Below are 24400 nucleotides of genomic sequence, written 5' to 3' on the forward strand. Positions count from 1 at the left end.
CCGGCCGCCCGGGCTGTGAAGGGCAGCAATCGCCCACACGCCCGCCCCGCACTGAGCAAAAGTCAGCCGCGTGGGAGCCGGGGCCAGATAATAGACAGAGTGCCCGCAACATGGGCAAGAGCCACCCACCCCACACCCGGGGCAAGAGCTACCCCAGGCCTTGAAAGGGCCATGTGCACTCCCACTCTCTCTTCATAATAAACAGCAAAATGTGCAAAAATAACCAACAGGTAACATTTAAGCCCATGCATCACACTGCATGTCCCTTTTTTCTTCTCTTTGGTGGATTCACGAGCCATGGGTGGCAGGAATGCTCATACTAGATATAGGTCAGTACAGCCAAGTCATCCTTCATTCACTCTTACACTAGTTTGAGAGAGAGAGAAAGAAAATTGCATATAATGGAGGCCCTGATTTTAATTATAAAAGTGGTAAAACTTTTAAGAAAGTGAATGAGGTGCTCTGGGGGTAGCTTAATACTTTCCAGATTGTCATTACCAATTCTGATTCCTCAAAAGGGTTAAAACAGCAACACCAGGTCCCCTACAACAAAATCCCATGCATGTTCAAAACAGCCTGCTTGGTGGAATCTGCTACTGGTGGACTCACTAAAGAAACTGCCTAAAATACATACAATAGCAAAGGTCAGATTTTATTGCACACAAAGGTATCATAACTGCTGTTATGGATTATAATAATTTCTCACAATAAGATGCTATAACATATAACAATAGTAAGTGTAGGCTAGAAAGTTTTGGTGCTAGTTCTAATAGGCCATAAACAAAACTGGACCCCTTACTTAACAGGTAATCCTTTCTCTGTAGGATAGTGAAAGCTGAATTATACCAGGCACCAAACTCCATCAATTTACACTGACTGCACTCAGACTTCGGGGCACTCAGGAAACAAGCTTTAAACATGATTATTTATAATCATTTAATTGCAATTTTCTTCTACACCACAATAATAGATCCTGGAGGCAGGTTTTGATACCATCAATTTAAGTAAAAGCTTAGGGCCTGAGTTACACATGCAAATAGGGTACAGATTCAGGCCCTTAAAGCAGATTGAACATATCAAATAGGATTATGCAAACCAAATTGAACCATTTTTGCTCGTACAGGACAAGCACTACCCAAATGTTTGTTGAGCTGAAAAGATTGTTAAACATTTGTAAGAAATATTGAGTTTGTGTAAGAAAAAAACAAACATTAAATTCACAGGAACACAGTTTAAAAAAAATATTTGGCATTTTACATCTGTTCAAGGCAAGCAATAAATTTTACATTCCCTTTTACCCAGCTTTTTCCATGATTGAGAAATCTGTTTTATCAGCAACTGCCCTGCCATGAGACCATTCTAAAGATTTTAGCTCAACCTCAATGCTGGCACAAGCATACTCAACTCTACTGGCTTATCCCAGTGATTACATTAACTTTGGTATATAGGGGAATCTCACTTCTCGCTCTCTAACCTACTAAAGAACAGCCTGAGCAAGCACCAACTACAGTACTGCCACCACAAAAGTGTTTATTTTTTTTAAGTAGTATTATGAAGGGTTACCCCCCCCATTCTGGGATGGCACCTGATGTACTGGGTACCAATGAGCTCACCTGTTCCACCAGCCTGGGCTCCCTTACCTTGTCCTCAGGGTAGTTAAACACTGGAATAGATTGCCTAGGGAAGTTGTGGAATCTCCATCTCTGGAGATATTTAAGAGTAGGTTAGATAAATGTCTATCAGGGATGGTCTAGACAGTATTTGGTCCTGCCATGATGGCAGGGGACTGGACTCGATGACCTCTCGAGGTCCCTTCCAGTCCTAGAGTCTATGAGTCTATGAGTCCTGCTGAGCTAGGCCCTCAGCGTGTTTAGAGGAGGCTTGGACAGCATAAGCAAATTTAAATTCACCTTCTCCCTCACTGTGGACACACACACTGAATTCCACAAAGTGGGATTAGAGAAAAACAAAAAAGTCTATAAACTACAAAAGGTAGATTTTAAGCGATAAGGGTTAGCAAATAGATCCAAGCAGATTCTCTTAGTAAATAAACAAAAGCCACAAACTGAGCTTAACACACTAGATAGGTAGGATATATATTAGCAAATTCTCACGCTGAGTGGTAAACAGCCTGGTAGACTCTTAAGGCACAAGTTGCCTTGGCTTTCCCACATTTTCATACACAGGCTAAAGATCCTTCTAGCCTGGGACCACCACTTCCCACAGTTCAGTCCTTGCCCCTTAGGAGTTTCTAGGTATGTTGTTGCAGGGAGATTGAGGTCCCCCTATGATGTCATTGTCCCACCCTTTGATATCTGGGAAGCTCTTTTGCTGTGACTTGGATCAAACAGTTCCCACTGTGTAGTGCTATCTCTGAGAGGTTTCTATTGCACATAGTTCTTGGGGTAATCTTTGTGCTTGTGTGCATTTCCTCAATAAGTCATTAACATTGTTTGGCTTTTCTCCTGTTGTACTTGAGAGGCTGCTTTTGGTGCTTTCAAACTCACAGCATGTTACAGTAACACATACAAACCAAACTTCATAACTTCACATACAATGATAGCACATACAATACAGTGAGATATTAATGTCTAGCAGATCAAGACTTTTAGAATGACATCTCACAAGACATACTTGGTACAAAACACATCCTAATTACATGACAGTGGAGAATAGTAGAATGTCAGGGTGTCACAAGTATATTGTGTTTTTATTTGCTTTCAAATGCTTGCTTGGGCAGTTTTTTATTCTGGGGAAGTTCAATGGCTTGTGATATAAAGGAGGTCAGACTAGATCCAATGGTCCCTTCTGGCCTTCGAATCTATGTAGTGTTTTGAGTCTGTTGGGTTACACTTGGATCACATATTCAGACTTTTCTTCCCAACCATATGTATACATTTTTTTTAATTTTTTTTTTAAATTACAATCTGAATCACAAGAATGTAAGTGCTGGACTTTAAGAAAAACATCTATTATTGAGAGAGAGAGAGAGAGAGAGAGAGAGAGAGAGAGAGAGACTATAAAATCCCAGCAGTTGGCAACATACTGTGACAAAGTTTATTTGAGCAATTCACCAGATTAAGTTGTTTCCTCAGAAAAAATTAAGTGCATTCATCTTTGGCATTTTGTGCTAAAAGATCACTGCAACAAAAGCCGGCTTTGAGATACAGATGAGGTGCTTTGTTCCTTAGTAAACTTTATCTGACTGAAGATTATTCAGGACTAGCCAATTACAGATGAAAACAAGCATCACCTAAACAGAAATTCTATTGCTCAATATTCAGAGATATGAACTGGACACCTGCCCTGAGCTCACCCCCAGCTCTGCCTGAGGGAGACTATCAAACAAACACTCAAATCCTGGTCACATATGCAGAATAATATTAAGCAAAATAAGCAAAGCTCCTTAGTCAGGACTCCCAGGAGCACAAGAGAAAAAGAAGATCCACTTCTCTTCAGCCAGGTGAAGCCCACAGTATTTTGTACAAAAGACATGAGGAGGGGAGAGCTCTCCTATTAGGTTCAGCAGGAGAAATAGAACCGCTCTCACCGTTATCTGGTGCATGTCTTGATAATCATCTCTCTCCTTACAGTATTTTCAAAATGCTGCTGCTGACATCTTCTGCTGCTGCTGCTGCAACCAAACATACACCCCCATCACTAACTTTCTACTTCTCTTCCTTTTTAAAATTTTAAAAATCCTTTCTCAACAGGATCATCAAGTAACAGGGTGGGGTTTTCAGGCAACATTGCCAGCCTACATGGCATCAATTAAAGTTATCTTCCATACTTAGATTATTAGCTCTTTAGGGCAGGCCTCATCTTTTCATTCTCTGTTTGTACAATGCCTAGTACAAGGTGGTCCTGGTTCATGACTAGGGCTTCTAGGTGCTACAGTAATACAAATAATAATATAGAATGATTATGATTTTGGTACAGACAAGGTTCCAATTCTTGGAGCTATTAAGGTGACACTCCAGTTCCTATATTTCCTACTCCCAAGTGTGGTGCTGTATAAACAGTAACGATAATAATCTTTAATATTCTTGCCATGCTAAATGGGTAATTTGTCATATGGTCTGCTTGGCTTGAATGGCATCTGAACTAACATCCCTTTTTCAAGTAGGCAATATAGCCCACTGGCATGTAAGTTACTTTAACATACTGTTCCAGAGTGTGACCCTATTTAACTTGTTTGCTCTCATGAAGTTGCCAATTTACCATAATCCTGTAGTGGAGAGAGCCTACAGTGATGGAAAAGGTTTTTCCTTTGCTTTAGGACCACCACCTCCCTGAACACTGATGGTAGTTAAGTTGACAAGCATAGATCCAGCTGTGTCCTGTTGATAAATTGTATAGTCAATTGCTTAATCACATTTTGGTTTATTATTTCATTATGAAATATATGGTCAAGAGACCAAATAACCACTCAGTGAGATTTATTAATATGGTACGGGGAAAAGGTTCAATACTCATCTCTGAGGAGCCATCCCAGGCAGTGATGTTACAATCACCTTATACAGAAGGTGTGCTCCCCAAGTTATACATTTCAGCTGCCATTATTTACATGATTTTACAAGTTACATTTCCCTACACGTAAAATCCAACCCAAATCCACCTACGCATCACTAAAATCCAACCCATCTGTTTGTTCCAGTTCCCTAACTTCTTGTTCTGTTCCTTCCTTATCTTTGTTTTGGATACTAGCATTCCAGGTACTTTTGCATGGAGGCACTTCCCTAGCTTTGTACTATGGCAGAGAATGAACGTATCTTGACAAGTTTCCTAACTTTTTGCACCAAATGCTTACTTCAGCAAATGCAAGGTGTTATGGGATATTTAGAATAAATTAATAGGATTATAGTATAAGACAGTTTAAGCATAAATATTATAATAGTGATATAGTCTAATGCATACTATTTGTGTATATATATATATATATAAAATATATATATTAGATGCTGGCTAGAATATATTCGTCAATGATTTACACTGGGATAAGTGCAGCATAACTACGGCGCTGCGGGATATGGATTTTTCACAGTTCTAAGTGCTGTAGCTATGCTGACCTAAATTTTAAGTATAAACCAAGCCTAATTCTATTATATTTAAATCTTGTGTGTGTGTGAACGCCCACAGTTTTGCAGTACTGATAACAGGTCATACAGGTAAAATCAGGCCAAGTTAATGTTATAGTAGCTTTACTTTAATATTTCCAATGTTAACAGCAGTCAAAATTCCCCAAGGAGTACAGAGGGGAGCAAGCAGTCCAATGTAAAATTATGAATACTAGTTGTGAATTGAGTTCAGCCTACAAAAGCAATGTGCCAGGGGCTTTTTACATCCCTCTATTCCACCCAAGCTCCCGCTGTGCCACCACTGATCCTGTTCCATTTCAAAGACTGTCTGCAACACCCCTCCCCCATCTCTCATGCCAAGGTACCCCATTTTCTCCCACCATGCCAGGGGCTCTGTGCACCCCCATTCCCTCCCTATTTCTCCCCTCCCCAATCCTCTTTATTCCCCACTCCACCATTCCTCCTTTTTCAGGGTGTCAACATTTTTCAACTGTTTTGGAAGGATGGGCACTACTAAAATGAGAGAGATTCTTATGCAGGCATGTATTAATGTCTAGCATCAAACAATTATAGAGGTGGTTGAAGCTGGTAGTTCTGCTAACCAAATGTCAAGGGCACTACTATGTGTCTCCCAGTGACTAAAACAGAATGTTTAATAGCTTTGAAAAAGCCTTGATTAAAAATTAAACAAAAGATTACAGCGAAACTAATTCTCAAGTGGCATAAATGTAGGCACCAATTTTTGCATTCAGCAATAGATATATAGAGGGCACGTTCAAAACTTATCAGTCACAAAAACAATTTAGGTCAATATTGCACAATCCAGGTCTCCTCTCAGCTTACGTCTGTTACCAATTTACCTTTGCTCCACAGCAGAAGGGTATAAATTACATAAACAAGAGCAATTTACTTCCTCTAGGTCATGCAGTTTCTAGTCTCTCTCTCACGAACTAGTAGAAGTCTTAATTTTATTTGCCAGGGATGAAAGGCTTTTGTGTCAGTTGCAGCAGCAACTAGTGTTCTGGCAGACATGATAATGGTTACCCTAATAGCGTATGTATCACATCATGCAGCATTGGATTCTATGTACAGTCAGAAGCTACAACTCTTAAGGGATTATTTGTAAAATAACAGTTTCAGAAGTAGTATGACATTTTACATACCAAACTTCTCTGCAGATCACTGGTTTAGAAGGCAGACTGCAGCAAGAGCACACAACAATTCATGTGCAATCCCATATAATTAAGATGTAGGTACCTACTCCTATTGTTTTGTGTAGTTTCTTTGGATTCTGCCAAAATTTTAGAAGTGCTTACCCTCGACTTAAGAGGATAAGTGTATGTAATTTATATAAATCAATCAATCAGTTGCATAGCCAGCATTATCATGGTGTTTGGGTAGGCATTTAACAGAAGTCTAATTAAAAAATTATCAGCATTTTATTGTAGCTTTGCAACTGAAGATTTCTAGAATAAGGATTTTCAGACAAATTCCAGATGTGCAGGAACCTCTTCACCTCGACCTGCTCTAAGGAGATTTCTCGTGTATGGTAAGAGGAGTAATTAGCAACATTCATATAGCCAAGTACAGATTGGTGAGCCAACAGGTAGTCTCAGAAATGGCTTGATAGAAGCCTAAGATACCACTGGCAAATGACTGTAATGGGCTCTGACTTAGACTAGTCCCACAGTTTGCAACTGGGTTCCATAGACACATTGTGAATTGTCTCTCATCTTCCAGAGATGAGAAATTTGACAGCATCTACCACGTGATGTTCTCAAACAGTACAATGTGGACCACTGTTTTGGGGGTAGATTGAAGCCTAGAAATTCTTTTCTGGTGTCTGCAATCACAAGCTGTATGCATCTCTCTGGATCTTGGGTGAGAGTGTATGTGCCAGAGTGGGCAACCATTGAACAGGTGTTGATTTTCATGTTTGTTATAATTCTCATTGTAGCATTAAGCTGCCTATCCAGACCAATGCACAATATTCAGCAATCAAGAACACATGCTAGACGCACTGTTTGAAGCATCCACATATAGTGGCACCCCATGTTGTGTCTGCATGCTTTTGGACAAAGCTAGTCTTTGCTTTTTGCATTTCTTCAGATGAACTTGAAAAAAGTCAAGCTACTGTCCAAAGATGTACCCAGGGATTTTGGATAGGGCTGATTTTGAACCTGTTGATCGCTGAAGGTCACACTAAGTAGTTCCTTGGCAGTTTTGTTGCTTAGGAGAAAGGCAGTTACCAAAGGCAGTTACCAAGATTTTTGGAGGATGCACTGGGGCCGAGTTTCCAATATTGAACGTATTCTGCCATTATCCTGAGGCTGGTGAAGAGCATGTTGCCGATGATAGTGAGGCCTTTTGCCTTGTACCACAAGAGCAACATCAGTAGCATAAATGAATTTATGTGAAATTGTGTAACGTAAATCACTAATATAGATGTTGAATAGTGAAAGAGCCTGCAGGGATCCTTGAGGTTAACCATCACTGAAGATACACGCTTTGCTCATCGGCCCTTTCAAAAGGGATGCAATTTTTACAGTTGCTGAACATTGTGGTCAGGAGTTGGTATTTGATGACCCTCGATACCTTGAGCCATAGCCACTCTCTTCATACTATGTCATAGGCAGTGGATAAACCTATAGTACTGTTCTGGGTCTTAGATTCTTCTGGAAGCCAGCTTCAATGTAACTATTAGTGGTGAGAACCTGGTCACAGCAACTTTGTCCCAGTCTGAAACTGGCCTGTTGGCAGGATGGCCTCAAAGATAGGGGTGAGATGAGCCAGTAAAACCCTCTCCATTAACTCACAAGTTGTGGAGATGAGCAATATTGAGTGATAACTGGTAGCACCATTTGGTGGTTTCCCATGTTTGAAGAGGCCAATGACTATTGCCTCATTCCAGCTTTTTGGACTATTCCCTGTTTAAATACATGGCAGTGAATAGGTCTGCCAACCATGCTTGTCCCTTTGGTCCCTGAATTCTTTAGGATATCAGGATAAATGCCCAACTTGCCAGCAGCTTTCCCGCTTTTGGAGGCCATGAGAGCCTTGTTTATTTCTTCTGCAGTATAAGGAGATAATAGCAGCGAAGTGGTAGGGCTGTGTTGGACATTTGAAAAGAGCTCTTTCCTCAATCTTCTGTCTAGTCAACTTGTTGGTTTTGATCTTTGAGTTACAGAGAAGGTGTGTGGCAACACAACTGGCTGAAATTTTCAGTTGGTGTTGTTTCACTAAGTCAGCAGCTCCAAACTTATGGAGGAATGTCCAGGCTTTGCAACTGAAATGGGTGAAGTCAAGATCCTCCACTGTCTCATTCAATCTCTTCAGGCAAGCAGAGTTCAGTGACTATTCCTGCTTTTTCGGTGTCTGGATCACCACTCTTCTCATGTTCTTTGAAGAGTGCTTCTGTCTCCAGCTGCCAGCAAGAAATATAGACCTTGCGATAGGTGTGAGGAATGCATTTAATAAGAAAGTGAACAAAACAGTCAGTTTTCTGGGATTGGTTTGATACAGTGTATCCAATCTTCAACTTCTGCAGTATATGCAACCCAGTTTGCTTTGCAGAAATTCTTGCATGGTTTCAGTGCCGATTCAATCAATGGAACTCCAAAGCAGACATGCAGAATAATGTGCCATTGTTGGCGGCAAGGAAATTTCTAAGGACTGTTCCTGAAGCTTGCAGAGGAATACCAGAATTGTCTTTAATCAGAAAGCATAGGTCAAGATTGTGTTTAGCATTCCATCTGGCCAAGTGAAAAGTCAATAGTTTTAGGGTAAAAAAAAGTAATAATAATGGACATTTGCAAACAAGGCCCAACCGGTGAGTTGCTAACCAGCTTCATCATTTCTGCTATAGCCCTACTGTGAGTGGTGGCTATTAAAATCACCAAGATACAAATCTTGGTGGGGAGAAAATGGTAGTATGTGCTTCAGCTATTCAAGATTTGAAAGTCTGCACACATTAGTTATGATCAGTTGTCTGATTCTTAGTGCAGCAAAGTAAACTCCTCCAGGACTGAGACATCTTTAAGACCGTTACTAATATACATGGCAAGCCAATACTTGGTTGTTCATGGTGGCACCAAGCTAACAAACAGGAATTTTACATCTTGCTCATAATCTGCAGCATGAGTGATGATGTTACTCTACAAGAAAATGTCATTCTCCTTAAGAACTCTTGAAAGATAGTCATGCTCCGCATGAGACCGACGTTCTAGAATTAAGTTGGTACACACATGGAGCTGGTCCAACAGTTCTTCGATGTGGTCCCTGACAAGGGCTCAGATTTCACATTGCTAAAACCATACCAAGAGATCAACGAATTGATGTCTCATAGCCTTTTGACATCATCTGTTGTGTAAACAAACAACATGTAACGGGAGCATCAAATGAAGGTTTTTGTCTTGCAAGAGATGAAAGCAATATAAAAGCAGTAAATATTTCAAAGCAGTTAAATAGTAGATAATGTTTTCACCCCTCTTAGCCATTACTACTACTAACACTGCTAGCATTGGTTCCAACTAAATTTTTTACTATCCTATAACAGTTTTAGGATGCTTGTTTGAAAAGACAAATTACACCTCATTAAATTACAGTTTGTTTTTGCTTCTATACTCATGTTTTCTTTTCACTTGCACAGTCTGATGGTTGTTGGAGCTGGGATTTTAATTTGGCCTATTAGTGTAGGTCTACACAGTCCACGGCAGCAAGCCTCTGAGCTCAGATTGACAGACTTGGGCCCACATGGTGTCCCTAGCCTCTGTTTGCCAGAAACTGGGAATGAGCGACGGGATGAATCACTTGATGATTACCTGTTCTGTTCATTCTCTGAGGCACCTGGCACTGGCCACTGTCGGAAGACAGGATTACTGGGCTAGATGGACCTTTGGTCTGACCCAGTAGGGCCATTCTTATGTTCTGACTACCACACTACAAATAGCTGTGTAGACATTGCAGTTAAGGCTGGGGCTCAGGCTCTTAAACCTAGAGAACGGGGGTGTGCCAAGCCACAACTTAAAAGCTCTGTCCTCACAGCTATTTCAAGGACAGTAGCGTGAGCTCGAGTCTGTCGACTCAGTCAGAAGCTTGCTTCTACTGGCTGTGTAGACGTACCCATAGAGAGCATGAGATAGGGCTCTCCTTGGAGTGTGAATCTGAATTTTCACAAAGTCCCAATACTCAGGAATGTTCTGATCCAGGATCCAGTGAGGCATTTTGGTTTGCCCTCTATCTATAAATTACAAGTCATTTAGATTAAAAAAAATCAAAAATCCTCCCAAGATTACAGAAAGTGTCCTCTAGTCCAGCGATACTCAGACCTCAGTGGTTCAGGAGCCAAATTAGCAATCAGCATTATCCAAAAGAGCCACGGTAGTATTAATTCATTGTTTAGTTTACTATAGTACTAAATATTCATATTTAAATAGTATGATAGAGAAATATATAGTTTATTATATATAGTTCTTACAGCAAAATGACTGACCAAGTATTGTTTTATCACCTACAATTGGTTAATAAATAGTAAAAGCATCCTGATCGGTTAATAATTAAATCACAGATGTGTTTTAATATCTAGTGCTGCAAAGAGCCACAGGAGAAACATTAAAGAGCCACTTGCGAGCCTTAGTATCACTGTTCTTGTCATTTCTAACACTCTTCAGCAACATAGCATTTAGTCACCATGTTTCTTCATACAAACATACAAATCCCTTAAGTCATTTAATGCTTCCTCTAGTATTAGTTGATCACATCCTTCCTTTTGTTTGGCAAGTGTATACACAAAGCACTTTGACAACATATTGACCAAAATGACACCTGATACTTGTAAAGCGTCATGTGTTATTTTGGTCCTTTATCCCAAAATTAATGGTAACAGATTGGGTAACTGCATTTTAAAAAAGAAATAAAAAGGCGAAGAACATCAGACTGGCTAACATGCTCTCATCCAGTCACTTTTGGAACTCAGCAGCTAACCTGGAGTTACTAGTTCATATGTTTTCATACCTTAGAACGATAAAAATATAAAGCTGAATTTGCTAAGTGCAGTATCTCTTCATTTAGTCTTTTTTCAAGTTTCTTCATCTCTTCAAAGCAATTATATTGAATGGAAATGGAGCTAAAGTTAGACCAAATCTTCCTTCCATGGCTGGTTTTGTAGCATTCTCAGGATACAAAAAGGTGAAATTTTGCATGAGATTTACAAACATCAAGAACAGCTCCATTTTTGCCAGCTGCTCTCCCATGCACACACGTTTACCTAAAGAGAGATTAGAAAGGTAAATATTACTGATTCTTATACTGTTGACTCATTCAAATACAGCCCTACAATTTCCCTACAACCTTGTTCCAAGCAGAGAACTGAACTTTCTAAAGTTGGGATTCAGCGTCCTGTTTTGGATTTCACTTGGTTTTATTATTTAACATTAGAAGCACATACAGTCTTAACACTTTATGGCAGTAAAACCACTTCTATAGTATCACCTGATCCATCTTGGGGACGCTACTGGGAGAAGGTTGCACTTATTTAAACTTGCAGCTGGGTTTGGTAGGAACTAAATTACTGTATTTTGCAGGACACTCCCAAGAGGTTTAAAAAACCCCATAAAAAGTTTAAGTAATCAGTGTGCACCATATACATTTCAACTTTTATTTTATTTTCAACAATGAATATTATTTTCTATGACAAAATAAGAAAATGGCAAATGCCAAAGGCTTTTTGGAAGTGCAACTCTCACCCCAAACTTTAAACAAAAAAGCCCATTCCAGCTGTATCTAGATATTTTACCAATTCCGAAAGGAATGAACATTTCTCTTTTGATTAGCTGGCCATTTTCATCCAGAAATCTTGTTGGTTGGAAGTCATCTGGTCTCTCCCATATATTTGGATCTCTGTGCACTGACCATAAGTTGGGCACAATCACACTGCCTTTAGGAATAGTATATCCCCGTAGCACTTCAAAACAAAAACCAGAGACAGGAGATTTGACAGATGTTAAGAGCAAACATGAGAGATTTCGCGCTTAACAGAAGAGGGACTATAGTAATTAAACAATAGCTCAGATCCTCAGCTATGGACAATGAACACCCACCACATCTCAGGACAGAGGACGGAAGTCTGGGTGCAAAGGTGGTCCTCGTGCTCCCCTGATTCTGGGCTGGCTGTGTGCCAGCTTAGTCTCTCAGCACAACTTAGAGCAACCAGAAGTATACTAAATTATGCTAACAGTCAGGGATCAACAGGGTGTGGGAAAGTCTCAGCCATGTTATGTTTCCAGAAAGTCTCACTCAATATGCCAGACAGTAAGATTGAACATTAGACATTGTCCCACTAAAGGAACCCCTTACATTGGGATGATCCTCCCACAACTAGCTAATGCTGATAAAACTAGAATTCACTGGTGATGCACTGCAAAGCAAACACTGCATGATGTGTGCGAATCCCTTTAGTTTACTAAGATCATTTACCATTATCTAGAATGGCAGAGACATTTCAGATCTTCTACTGTTGCAACCATTAAACTGACCCAAAAAGTTTCACAGGAACACAGACAGGCCTATACTGCCAGCCTTTTGAACACAGGGCTTCCTCAAAGTGTATTCAACAATATTCCCCTGCCCACAAACATCAATCCATTCCAAAACCTTGTCCTCTCCCCCAGGTCCATTAATTTCATTTTCCCTTCCCCATCCTCACACCCATAATCCTTCCCAATCTCCAGTCTAGTAAGTCTTGGTCTATCATGTTTCCCCTTTCTAGTTCCTAGTAATTCACTGAGGCTCCTCTAGCTGGCAGCTGTTTATCAGAGCTGGCAGGCCATCCCACAAACTCTGATTGCAACCAACAATTTGTCCTGCAGTCTGTCTGTAAGCTATTTGACTGAGTGGGGATGATGTCCCCTCTGATGTCCAACTCAGTGGTCAGTTGGATTTGTGCTGGAGGTGTCAGAGCTCCAGGCCAGAGCACCCAGTGTCAGCTCCTAAGACCTGAGAGGAAGGCAAACATTGGCAAGGAGAGGGTCTGCCTGTAGCAGGTACAGGAATCCCACTCAAAGCAGCAGTGGCTTGGCACCAGCTCTCCTCCTCCACATACACTGTTGTAGAGTCTATGAGAAGGATGTGGTAAAGGGAACTAGTTCATCTCTCCATGACCACCTTGAGGCACTGTGGGGGGATGAAAGGAGGGAATTCTCCTTGAAGCAGCTAGCATCACTGTAGCAAGTGCTGAAAAATTTAAAGAAGGATATGCTTTTGGGTGGCTTGCAAGATGTTTTTTTGCTACCACCCACCCACGTTAATCAATTCCTGTCTACCGCTATCACAACCCTGGCAATAGGGATCAGCAACAGGACTTTGGGAGAAGGTGAGACTGTTTTCTATAGAAATAAAAATCAGCAGCACATTCCTTTCCAGCTTAGCAATCTGTTTACATCATGTTAATATTTTCAAGGCTCTTTGTGCCAGGAAAAGGGCTAGAGACTTTTTTGTTTTTGTAAAATGAAAGCTGAGATTCTCTTTACTGTTCCCAAAGGCTGAGTCTATCAACAAAGGCTCACACAATTTCTGTTCATCAACAGATAGGACTCTAATTATGAAATACTTGGGTATCTTCAGTTAACCACTTTGGATGATCGGATAAACATTCCTAGCCCTTCTGTCTAAAGAGATGGCATTTTACACACTGAAGTTACATCTGTACCTGCATAACTGCAATCGTCAAAGTTCTCAACACCTGTCCCATCAGACATTTCAGCTACAAAATGTAAAAAAAAACCCCAAACCCCCAAAACCAAACAAACCTACAAACAAACACTTACCAGCAGTTGCTGAGGCCATTCGAGGAACAGAAAGAGGAACAACCACAGTCATTCTCTGGACCTCCATGATGGTCGCCTCTGTGAAGGGCATATGAGCCTTGTCAGTGAGAGAAGGAGCTCTGTCACGTCCAATGACCACTTCAATTTCTGTATGAACCTTTTCTATGCAAAAGAAGGGAGGAGTAAAAAGAAACATGAAAACTAGGAGCAAAGGCACTGACACACTTTCAGATTTACATTACTCTCAATCACGATACAGTTGAGGAAAACTACGAGTACTGATAATAGGATGGCTAGGGACTTTCACTTCTAGGCAGCCAAGTGCACAGGCATTTTCTAATGACAGTTTAGAGGTTGCTGGTCCTTTAAAGAGAGTCTGTGCCCAGACTACCCACAAGGAGCTAAATTAGAGCCCATCTGGCTAATGAACACCTGGGCCAATAAAATCATCAGAGCTCAGTTACTGGTAGATGCTCACAGAGAGAGAACCTCTCCCAAAGGAAAGGAGCTTCCAGGACTGAGAACCACAGGCCCCAAGGAGGAGGGTTGTGCAACCCTTGAGACTAGGGAAAGAGCCCTTTTAAAATCCAAAATAACCTGGAACTAAACCACAACCCCAGGAGGGGGATTGTGTCTTATACCCGTGTGGGCTGCGTGAGGTCTTAAATGGCCCTCAGAGAGATGAAACCAAGGCAGGGAGTGCCTGCAGAGCCACACTAGCTCAGCAGGGTGCTCCAGGGTAGGCATGCCCCATGACAACTGGTACCAAAAGTAGATTCTGAAACTCCCCTTCTTCCCCAACCCTCCTATCAAGGAGGGATGACCAGGCACAGACACCTTCCTTAGCTGCAAGATGATTACCTTCCTTTACTGGCATATGGAGGGGCAGCCATGGCTGTTGGGGTTCCAGCTCCAGTATACGAGTACCTGAGTAGCGGCAGTAGCCCTCTCAGATACACAGCAGACCTCTGTAGTAATGGACTGGAGTTCTACTTCATTAAATCCAAATATTAACTTGAACTAAAGTCTCTCCCTTTGGGCCTGTGATTCTCAGTCCTGGCCTCTCTAGCACTCTACTTGGCTCAGGGATTGCACAGCCTTCCTCAGAGTGGTGGGTTAATGGTTTAACAAAACAGAACACCCATTACCAGTACACAAAAATCTCATCAGCCACACTGTTGGAAAGAGTTTCTACACACTCTCTCTTTCCTCCTTGCCCCATCTCACCCAAGCTACCAAAGGATAAATGAAAGCCGACCCTCTATTCTATCCTACCCTGTCATGTATATTAGGCCCAAAGTAATGGAGGAAGGTGCAATCTCCTTCTTTCAACCTATTTATCATTGCACTGAGGGCTCACCATATAGTATTAAGTTCATTACAGCAGCATTCACTAAGTGCTTTCCACTCAGCTATGAAGATGGAGACCCCGCCCCAAAGAACTCTCAATCTAAAAAGACAAGCAAAAGATGAAGGGCAGGCCAGAGGGGAAAAATATCCAAACTGAGTTGTTTGTTTGTTTAAGTAATAGCTAATATTAGTTATCCACAACTTCCCTGGAAACCCTGTGTCTGTAGTAGTTCTTCTGTTTGCCAGTTCTACCTTTCAGCTTTAGACCTGCCACATCCTCAACAGCGATTTAAGGTTAATTATCTGCTCAGTCAGCATAAGAAAAAGTTCTTGGTATTACCACAAAGGCAGGGAAACGGATTCAGCCATCATCACTTGCTAAACAGACATATGTTGCCATCTATGGATATGCTAAGGAAATTTCTGCTCAAATGAGGAACACAAAGTAAACTAACTTCTTTACAGCGATGACAGTGGATTACTCATTTGCCTGTTTAAAATACCAGGGTTGCTTTTCATATCGATAGATTCTGATCCTTGAACTAGTGCCTGGCATGTCCAGAGTGGTTCAATGGAAAACATTTTTCAAGGGGCAGAAAATAATTTTAATTTTGAGGATGAGCCATCTCAGGGTTGTTCACTTGTCTACACACACACTAGGTCACCAAAGTGTTGTATCCCCAGGAGGAAGTCTGTGGGATCCTGAAGAGATTTGTGGGACTGTAATAAAACTACCTAGATGCTTTGCTGTTTCCATGGCTGACTGCAAGGTGCAAGATTTCTTGATTTTTTAGCTAATAGGATGTCTAGACTGCTACATTATCTTTGCTTAGGGGATAAAAGAGCAGTAATTAAAAGTCCCTCAGATCCTGGACAAATATACTTATCTGTGGAATTGAGATAGGACTGGAGCCCAGTTAGTTTTGATCATGCATGTCTCTTTCCTGTCTCTGGGTACGTCTACACTATGGGATTATTCGGATTTTACATAAACCAGTTTGGAAAACAGATTGTATAAAGTCGAGTGCACGCAGCCACACTAAGCACATTAATTTGATGGTGTGCGTCCATGGTCCGAGGCTAGCGTCGATTTCTGGAGCGTTGCACTGTGAGTAGCTATCCTGTAGTTCCCGCAGTCTCCCCCGCCCCTTGGAATTCTGGGTTGAGAGCCCAGTGCCTGATGGGGCAAAAATCATTGTCGCGGGTGGTTCTGGGTACAGCCTCACCTCTCCCTTCGTGAAAGCAGCAGACAACCATTTCGAGCCTTTTTTCCTGGGTGAACTGTGCAAACACCATAGCACAGCAAGCATGGACCCTGCTCAGATCAATACCGCAATCATGGACGTTGTAAACACCTCGGGCATTCTCGTGCAGTCTATGCTGAACCGGGACCTGCAAAGCCAGGCGAGGAGGCGGTGGCGGCTACGGCAGCACGGCGACGAGAGTGATGAGGACATGGACACAGAATTATCTCAAACCGCGGGCCCCTGCGCTTTGGAGATCCTGCTGGTAATGGGGCAGGTTCTAGGCATTGAATGCTGATTTTGGGCCCGGGAAACAAGCACAGACTGGTGGGACCGCATAGTTTTGCGGGTGTGGCACGATTCCCAGTGGCTGCAAAACTTTCGCATGGGTAAGGGCACTTTCTTGGAATTTTGTGACTTGCTTTCTCCTGCCCTGAAATGCCATAATACCAAGATGAGAGCAGCCCTCACAGTGGAGAAGCGAGTGGCAATAGCCCTCTGGAAGCTTGCAACGCCAGACAGCTACCGGTCAGTCTGGAATCAATTTGGAGTGGGAAAATCTACTGTGGGGGCTGCTGTGATGCAAATAGCCAAAGCAATCACAAAGCTGCTGCTACGAAAGGTTGTGACTCTGGGAAACGTCCAGGTCATAGTGGATGGCTTTGCTGCAATGGGATTCCTTAACTGTGGGGGGGCAATAGATGGAAGCCATATCCCTATCTTGGTACCGGAGCACCAGGGCACCCAGTACATAAACCGCAAGGGGTACTTTTCAATGGTGCTGCAAGCACTGGTGGATCACAAGGGACGTTTCACCAACATCCACGTGGGATGGCCAGGAAGGGTTCATGACGCTCGCGTCTTCAGAAGCACTGCTCTGTTTAAACTGCTGCAGCAAGGGAATTACTTCCCAGACCAGAAAGTAACAGTTGAGGATGCTGAAATGCCTATAGTTACCCTCGGTGACCCAGCCTACCCCTTGATGCCATGGCTCATGAAGCCATACACAGGCAGCCTGGACAGTGGTCAGGAGCTGTTCAACTACAGGCTGAGCAAGTGCAGGATGGTGGTAGAATGTGCATTTGGCCATTTAAAGGCGCGCTGGTGCACATTACTGACTTGCTCAGACCTCAGCCAAACCAATGTCCCCTTTGTTATTGCTGCTTGTTGTGTGCTCCACAATCTCTGTGAGAGTAAGGGGGAGACCTTTATGGCGGGGTGGGAGGCTGAGGCAAATCACCTGGCCGCTGATTACGCGCAGCCAGACACCAGGGCGATTAGAAGAGCACACCATGAAGAGGTGCGCATCAGAGAAGCTTTGAAAAAGAGTTTCATCACGGGCCAGGGTACAGTGTGACTGCTGTGTTTGTTTCCCCTTCATGAACCCCCCCTCCTTTATTGACTCTTTCTCTGTAAGCAACCCACCCTCCCCCTTCAATTACAGCTTGCTTAAGGAAATAAAGTCACTATCGTTTAAAAATCATGTATTCATTATTAAAAAGTCATTATAAAAAGAGGCAGAGAACTGACAAGGTATCCTGGGTGTGGTTTCGGAGGAGGATAGGAGGGAAGGAAAAGGCCATTAAACACATTTCAATGTAATGACAGCCTTTTGGTTGGACTGTCCACGGGGGTGGAGTGGGCGGGTGCACGAAGCCTTCCCCCACGCGTTCTTACAGATCTGGGTGAGGAAGATATGGAACATGGTGAGTGGTGGAGGTGGTTACACAGGGGCTTCAGCAGCACTCTGTGACCCCGCTGCTCTTCCTGAAGATCCACCAGATGGAGGATATCAGTTTGATCACACAGCAGCTCCAGCGTTGCATCCCACCACCACTGATCTTCCTTTCTACACCTCTGATTTTCCTGCCGCCACCTCTCATCTCGAGCGTCTCTCCTATCCTCACGTTCGTCCCTCCTATCCCTCACGGTCACTGGCATCTTTCCTGTACTTTGCTACCATGTCCTTCCACTCATTCAGATGACCTCTTTCATTGCGGGTTACTTCCATGATTTCCAAGAACATTTAGTCTCGCGTCTTCTTTTTCCTCCGCCTTATCTGAGATAGCCTTTGAGATGGAGTAGGGAGGCTTGAAAAATGTGCAGCTGCGTAAGGGAGGGGAAAAAAGGGAGACAAGTATTTAAAAAGATACATTTTACAGAACAATGGTTATACTCTTTCACAGTGAACAACACTATTCACCTTACATAGCACATGTGATTTCACTACAAGGTCGCATTTTGCATCTTAATATTGAGTGCCTGCGGCTCTGGTGTTACAGATCTGATGCAGGTCCAGGCATCAGAATTCAGCTTGCATGCGGCCATGGTAAGCCATTGTCTTTCGGCTTCTCCAGCCTTCATATACACAGTGCCCTCTGATGCTTCTTTCCTGTTAACACGCAGCAGCAGAAGCCAACACCCCCCATCCAATTCTCTAGGATGATTGCTTTACCCCTCCCCCCACCGCATGGCTGGTATCATGGAAGATCACTGCTAATCACCCCCCCTTTCCCCCCCCACCGTGTGGCTGGTAGCTGGGAAGATTCCTGCTAGCCAAACGCAAAAAAGCTCAGCGCTATCCTTCCTCCCCTCCCCCGGCTTGGCTACGTGCAAGGAAGGATTTCTTTTAAGCAACAGCCCAGTAGGAAAATGGCCATCTCTGTCCCCTTAATTAAATTCTTTAATTTCAACCAGGTTACCATGAATGATATCACTCTGCTGAGGATAACAGAACGAGATAAAGAACGGATGTTTCTTGAATGCCAGCAATCACCGGGACCATACGCAGCTATGCTTTGTCATGCCATGATACCCGATTACTTGCTACATGCATAGCGTGGTAAAGTGTCCTACCATGGTGGATGGAACAAGGCTGCCTTGCCCAGAAATCTTCCGCAAAGGCTTTTGGAGTACCTCCAGGAGCGCTTCATGGAGATGTCCGTGGAGGATTTCCGCTCCATCCCCAGACATGTTAAACTTTTCCAGTAACTTTACTGGCCGCGAATGCATCCCAAGTCCTCATGGCAAATCAATCATTAAAAAACACTTGCTTTTAAACCATGTTTTATATTTACAAAGGTACACTCACCAGAGGTTGCTTCCATGGCTTCACTGTCTGGGCTAGTGGCTTGGGAGGGCTGGGAGGGTAACTCCGTCTGGGTCACAAAAAGCTCCTAGCTGTTGGGACTAGCGGAGTGCCGTGTGCTCGCTGCAAGGTCCTCCTCCTCATCATCATCTTCCCCCTCCGCAGAATCCTCAGCCATGGTTGAGATTACAACCCCCACCTCGGAATCCACAGACAGGGGTGGGGTAGTGGTGGCGCAGCCCCCTAAAATTGCATGCAGCTCAGCGTAGAAGTGGCATGTTTTCGGCCCTGACCCGGACCTTCCGTTTGCTGCTTTGGTTTTCTGGTAGGTTTGTCTGAGCTCCTTAACTTTCACTCTGCACTGCACTGAGTCCCTGGTGTGGCCTTTTTCCACCATAGCCTTGGAAATTGTCAAATATTTTTTCATTTCGTCTTTTGGAACAGAGTTCTGCTAGCACTGAATCCTCTCGCCATATAGCGATCAGATCCAGTACCTCCCGTGTGGTCCATTCTGGAGCTCTTTTTCGATTCTCAGGAGACTGCATTTCTACCTGTGCTGATGAGCAATGTGTGGTCACCTGTGCTGATCAGAGCTCCACGCTGGCCAAACAGGAAATGAAATTCAAGAGTTCGCAGGGCTTTTCCTGTATACCTGGCCAGTGCATCCGAGTTCAGATTGCTGTCCAGAGTGGTCACAGTGGTGCACTGTGGGATACCGCCCGGAGGCCAATACCGTCGATTTGCGGCCACACTAACCCTAATCCAATATGGTAATATCAATTTTAGCGCTACTCCTCTCATCGGGGAGGAGTACGGAAACCGATGTAAAGAGCCCTTTATATTGATATAAAGGGCCTCGTAGTGTGGACGGGAGCGGTGTTAAATCGGTTTAACGCTGCTAAAATCGGTTTAAACGCGTAGTGTAGACCAGGCCTCTGTCTCCCTCCTCCCCGTCTCTCCCTCTTTAGATCCCACAAGGGCTAAAAGTGGAGCTCCTTCTTCCAGCAAATAGCAAGACCAACTCTTTCTTCTCACCTTGCCTCCCTTCTAGCCCAGCTTCCTCCTTGACAGAAGAGTTTGCCACCAACAAGTGCTAGTTCTGTGAACTGCCTGACCAGGCCACTTCCTCACAAGAGCTGAAGAAGCCTCATGGCCAGGAAAAAGAGGTGGCATAGCAAGACTCCCAGTCTGGCCAAGTGAAAGCAGAGAAAAATATTATGATGCATAAAGTATGGGATGGCAGATCACACTGGTAAGGAGATAGTGCTGTTATATAATCAATGTTTCACACTCCCCTGGAATACTACACTCAGTTCTGGTCACCTCATCTGAAAACAGCAGAAAGAGATGGGGTTCAAAGACAAGTGACAAAAATGGTTCAAATCAACAGCAAAAAGGAGAAAAATTACTAGCATGTGTAAGTGGAGAAAGAGGCTAAAGACACAAAACTCACAAACACCTTCTAAACCCCAACCCATGAAGTGGATTTTAAAATGTTTTTCATTAATATTATTGCTCTGTTAGCCAAAGTGGTAAAGAAACTCCAACTCCTATGAGAGAGACAAAGTTGGGTGAGGAAATATCTTTTATTGGACAGATTTCTGTTGGTGAAAGAGAGGAGCTTTCATGAGGCACTGCTGCTGATCTCTGTTGTACCCTTTCTCTTGCATTCCCTGAGCAACCTGCTTGCAGATGTTCACATTTCTACAGCTGGTCTGTAGCTGTGCCTGCACAGTCTTTTCTCCCCACAGGCCCAAGAGATCCAATATCTCCTGTTTACTCCAGGACAGAGCATCTCTAGAGCATGCAGCCGGCATGGTCAGCTAGGGAGTTGCACACAACAATGGAGAACTGCTAGATATGCTCACCAACTTCCAAGCTGGACAATCAGGAAAAGGCATTTAAACATTTTGTAGGGCTTTAAGAGGGCAATTTCCAGTCCCTGTGAGCCCTTGGCAGTGGAGTTCAGAGTTGCGACCAGAGCAGTCAGTATTAGGCATTGTGAGACAGCCGCTGGAGGACAATTAAGGTCAACATAGGTAACACAATGGCTTGGGCGAGCCCTGGGCCATCCTGTTTTTACTTTAAGAAGTATGGTCACCCTAGAAAAGAGTTTGTCCCTAGGTGACAGAGTTTGGCTGTTCCAATCTAACAACAGGCAACAAAATGGTGCTTTAAAATTAGCACTGAGTGAACTCATTTATCTCCAGAATGCTGAACTGCTGTCCTATTGTACAATCTTTGCCTGAAAAAGATTTATGATTGAGTTTGGAGACTAAACTATTACCTTGACCTTTTTGAAGAGATTACTCTAGATTAGGAGGCACTGACAGAAGTGTTGTAGGCAGTACTACAGCCACGTCACAGTGCCTCGTACTTGAAACCTTTCTTGTCTAGCAGACAGCAGCTCGGGCTCTGAAACCTAAATGGGGGGTTCCTGGCCAAAACATCGATTTATCCAAGTTTGACATGTCAACTAGCTGCAAAACTTGCCTTAGATGCATATCTAGAAAATTTAGGTGGCAAATGCACAGTATGGCAGGGATTGCGTGGGCAACGTTAATGCCATCTGGGGTACTCATGGTTGGTTTGTTTTTTTTTGGGGGGGGGTGCTTGTATTTGATAAAACTAGAATATTGAGGTGCTTAGCCCTTTAAGTTAGTTCTACCTATTTATAAAACTTTAATTTCAAATTAACACAATTTTGGGTTACTTGCCTTCCTGATAAAATACAGCACTCTATAAAAACAACAACACAGTCTTGTAGTCCAGCGTACAATAAATACGGTTAGAAAAGTCTCATTTACCTTGTACTTCTGAGTGGAGAGACATATACAGCAGACACCAGAGCAGTGTGTTGGTAGTGGTGTCAGTGCCTGCGATGAAGAGGTCACCAATGATAAAAAACAGGTAGTCTTCATTAAAGCTGCTCTCACTGTTGCTCTCTCTCTCTTCTTCCACTTGGAGGAGATACATATCGATGAAGTCCCTGGGATTTTCTCTATCTAGAGTGTCCCTGTGCTGTGCAATTATTTTCTTTAGAAAAGCTGTGACATCAAACTCAATTTGTCTCAGTTCTCTGAAAGGGCCAAAGGGAAGATAATACAGCCAAGGACAAATGTTGACCAGAAGTACATGGCTGTTCACACTTATCTCTAGTGCACGTGACATGAGACTTAGCATGGTCTTAAACTCAATGTCTTCATAGTCAAAGCGCCTGCCGAAGGCCATAGAACAGATAACATTGGACACAGAGTTGCTGATAATAGGAAAGGGGTTAAATGGATCTTTTCCATATCTTAGCATTCCTTCTTTCACATACTTCAGTTCTTCAATGATTTTCGGTTCCAGGCTATGCTTTCCTAATCCAAAATGACGAAGAGTTGAGTGAGAAAACTTCCTCTGTTGTCTCCATACCGGGCCATATGGTGCAAAAACAACACCTGGGGTGAAGGGAGGAGAAGGGGTGAATCCCAAATTGAGCAGCTATATTCTCAAGGTGAGAATTTAATTTAATTCCTCCCCTTCCCCCCCAAAAAACCCCCGACATTCACAACCAGATCAGGAACTTTCCAAAAAGGAAGGAGAGTCATGTGATCAAGGCACAGAACTAGGAGTCAGAGAAAGATGACTCTGTTCCAGCTCTAAGACTTCTTACATGGCCTTGGGCAACTCTGTACCTCAGTTTTCCAATCTGTAAAATGGCTACCTCAACAGGCTTAGTGTTTGAAATATGTTTTGAGATCCTCAGTTGGATGGCAGTATAGAACCATTATTGCTTACCATCTTGTAAGCATTTCACAGCAATGTCAAATTTTGGACATACGTTAGCAGTAACCCTTTAAACAAATGACCCCCCCCCGCCCCTCATTCAAAAAAAGGGGGGAGGGGAGACCTCCTACACAAATGCCATGAGCAAGATGGAGATAACCAAATATTCAAACACAGTTTGTTCTGCACTGTGACATTACAGGACCACTCTCTCCATGGTACACACCTCCCAGTACTGTCTGTGTGCATGCAACTCCCATGAAAGAGAAAATTCAAGTTGACGCCTACATTTTTATGAAACAATTAGGCAACAGGATATAAAAGCTACAGACAGACTGGGAAGGTGACTATATATTTAAAACTTCTGGGTAAAAATGCCCTTGGATTTGCATCAGTGGGGAGTTTTCAAAACTTTAGACACATGTTCTCCATGGGTGTTTCTTATTATGAAGTCTACCCCCGAGTCAATTTTATATACTTTTTTTGTTCATGGACTTCTTTGGAGTCAACTATAAATATTAATTTACATGCAGATAGATGCATCTTGTTGTGTTTGACAATAGACAATGTACACATTTACAGTAATAACTACATAAACAAAAAACAGCTAGCTACAGTGACTTTCTCTGATCAGGTTTAGATTATTTGGTTAACTTGGAAAAGTATTTTAAGCCATCAGAGCAAGAACCAATATTTTAGTGCTACTTACGGTTAACTCACATTATGTTTTTAAAGAAAGAGCAGCTTGTTTCACAAAAGCTACATGTCAACCACGTCTCACCATTAATGTTAAGTTTCAAAGATCTTTTTTTAAAATTCATTGATTTGTGAAAGTCAGTTTGGTAAGAGCTTAATGCCAAATCTAACATATGGTCAGATATAGAACAAGAGAGAAACTCAGTGACCAATAGAAATTGGTAACAGAAAGATGTGTGTTCTTGATACTGGATAGGCATCCACATTTTGATACAAGGACCTAATAGTCAAAACATGAAAATGAATTAACACTAAAATAAATCCAAAGTTATTTAAATGAGTGGGTATAAT

General features: G+C 42.7%; 1 protein-coding gene across 1 annotated transcript in view; it reads right to left on the reverse strand.

The window, feature by feature from the left end:
* Positions 1 to 5184: 5184 nt before the first annotated feature.
* The window catches only part of LOC127046885 (cytochrome P450 2U1), a 33475-nt gene continuing 14259 nt past the window's right edge, over positions 5185 to 24400 (reverse strand). The window contains exons 2-5 of the mRNA XM_050944516.1: positions 22390 to 23025; positions 13901 to 14062; positions 11872 to 12039; positions 5185 to 11343 (exon numbers count right to left, since the gene is read on the reverse strand). Coding sequence (XP_050800473.1) covers positions 11165 to 11343; positions 11872 to 12039; positions 13901 to 14062; positions 22390 to 23025 — 1145 coding nt within the window. The 3' untranslated portion in view covers positions 5185 to 11164. The remainder of the gene's footprint in view (positions 11344 to 11871; positions 12040 to 13900; positions 14063 to 22389; positions 23026 to 24400) is intronic.

Source organism: Gopherus flavomarginatus, chromosome 3 (assembly GCF_025201925.1).
Source record: "Gopherus flavomarginatus isolate rGopFla2 chromosome 3, rGopFla2.mat.asm, whole genome shotgun sequence".
Taxonomy (NCBI): Eukaryota; Metazoa; Chordata; order Testudines; family Testudinidae; genus Gopherus; species Gopherus flavomarginatus.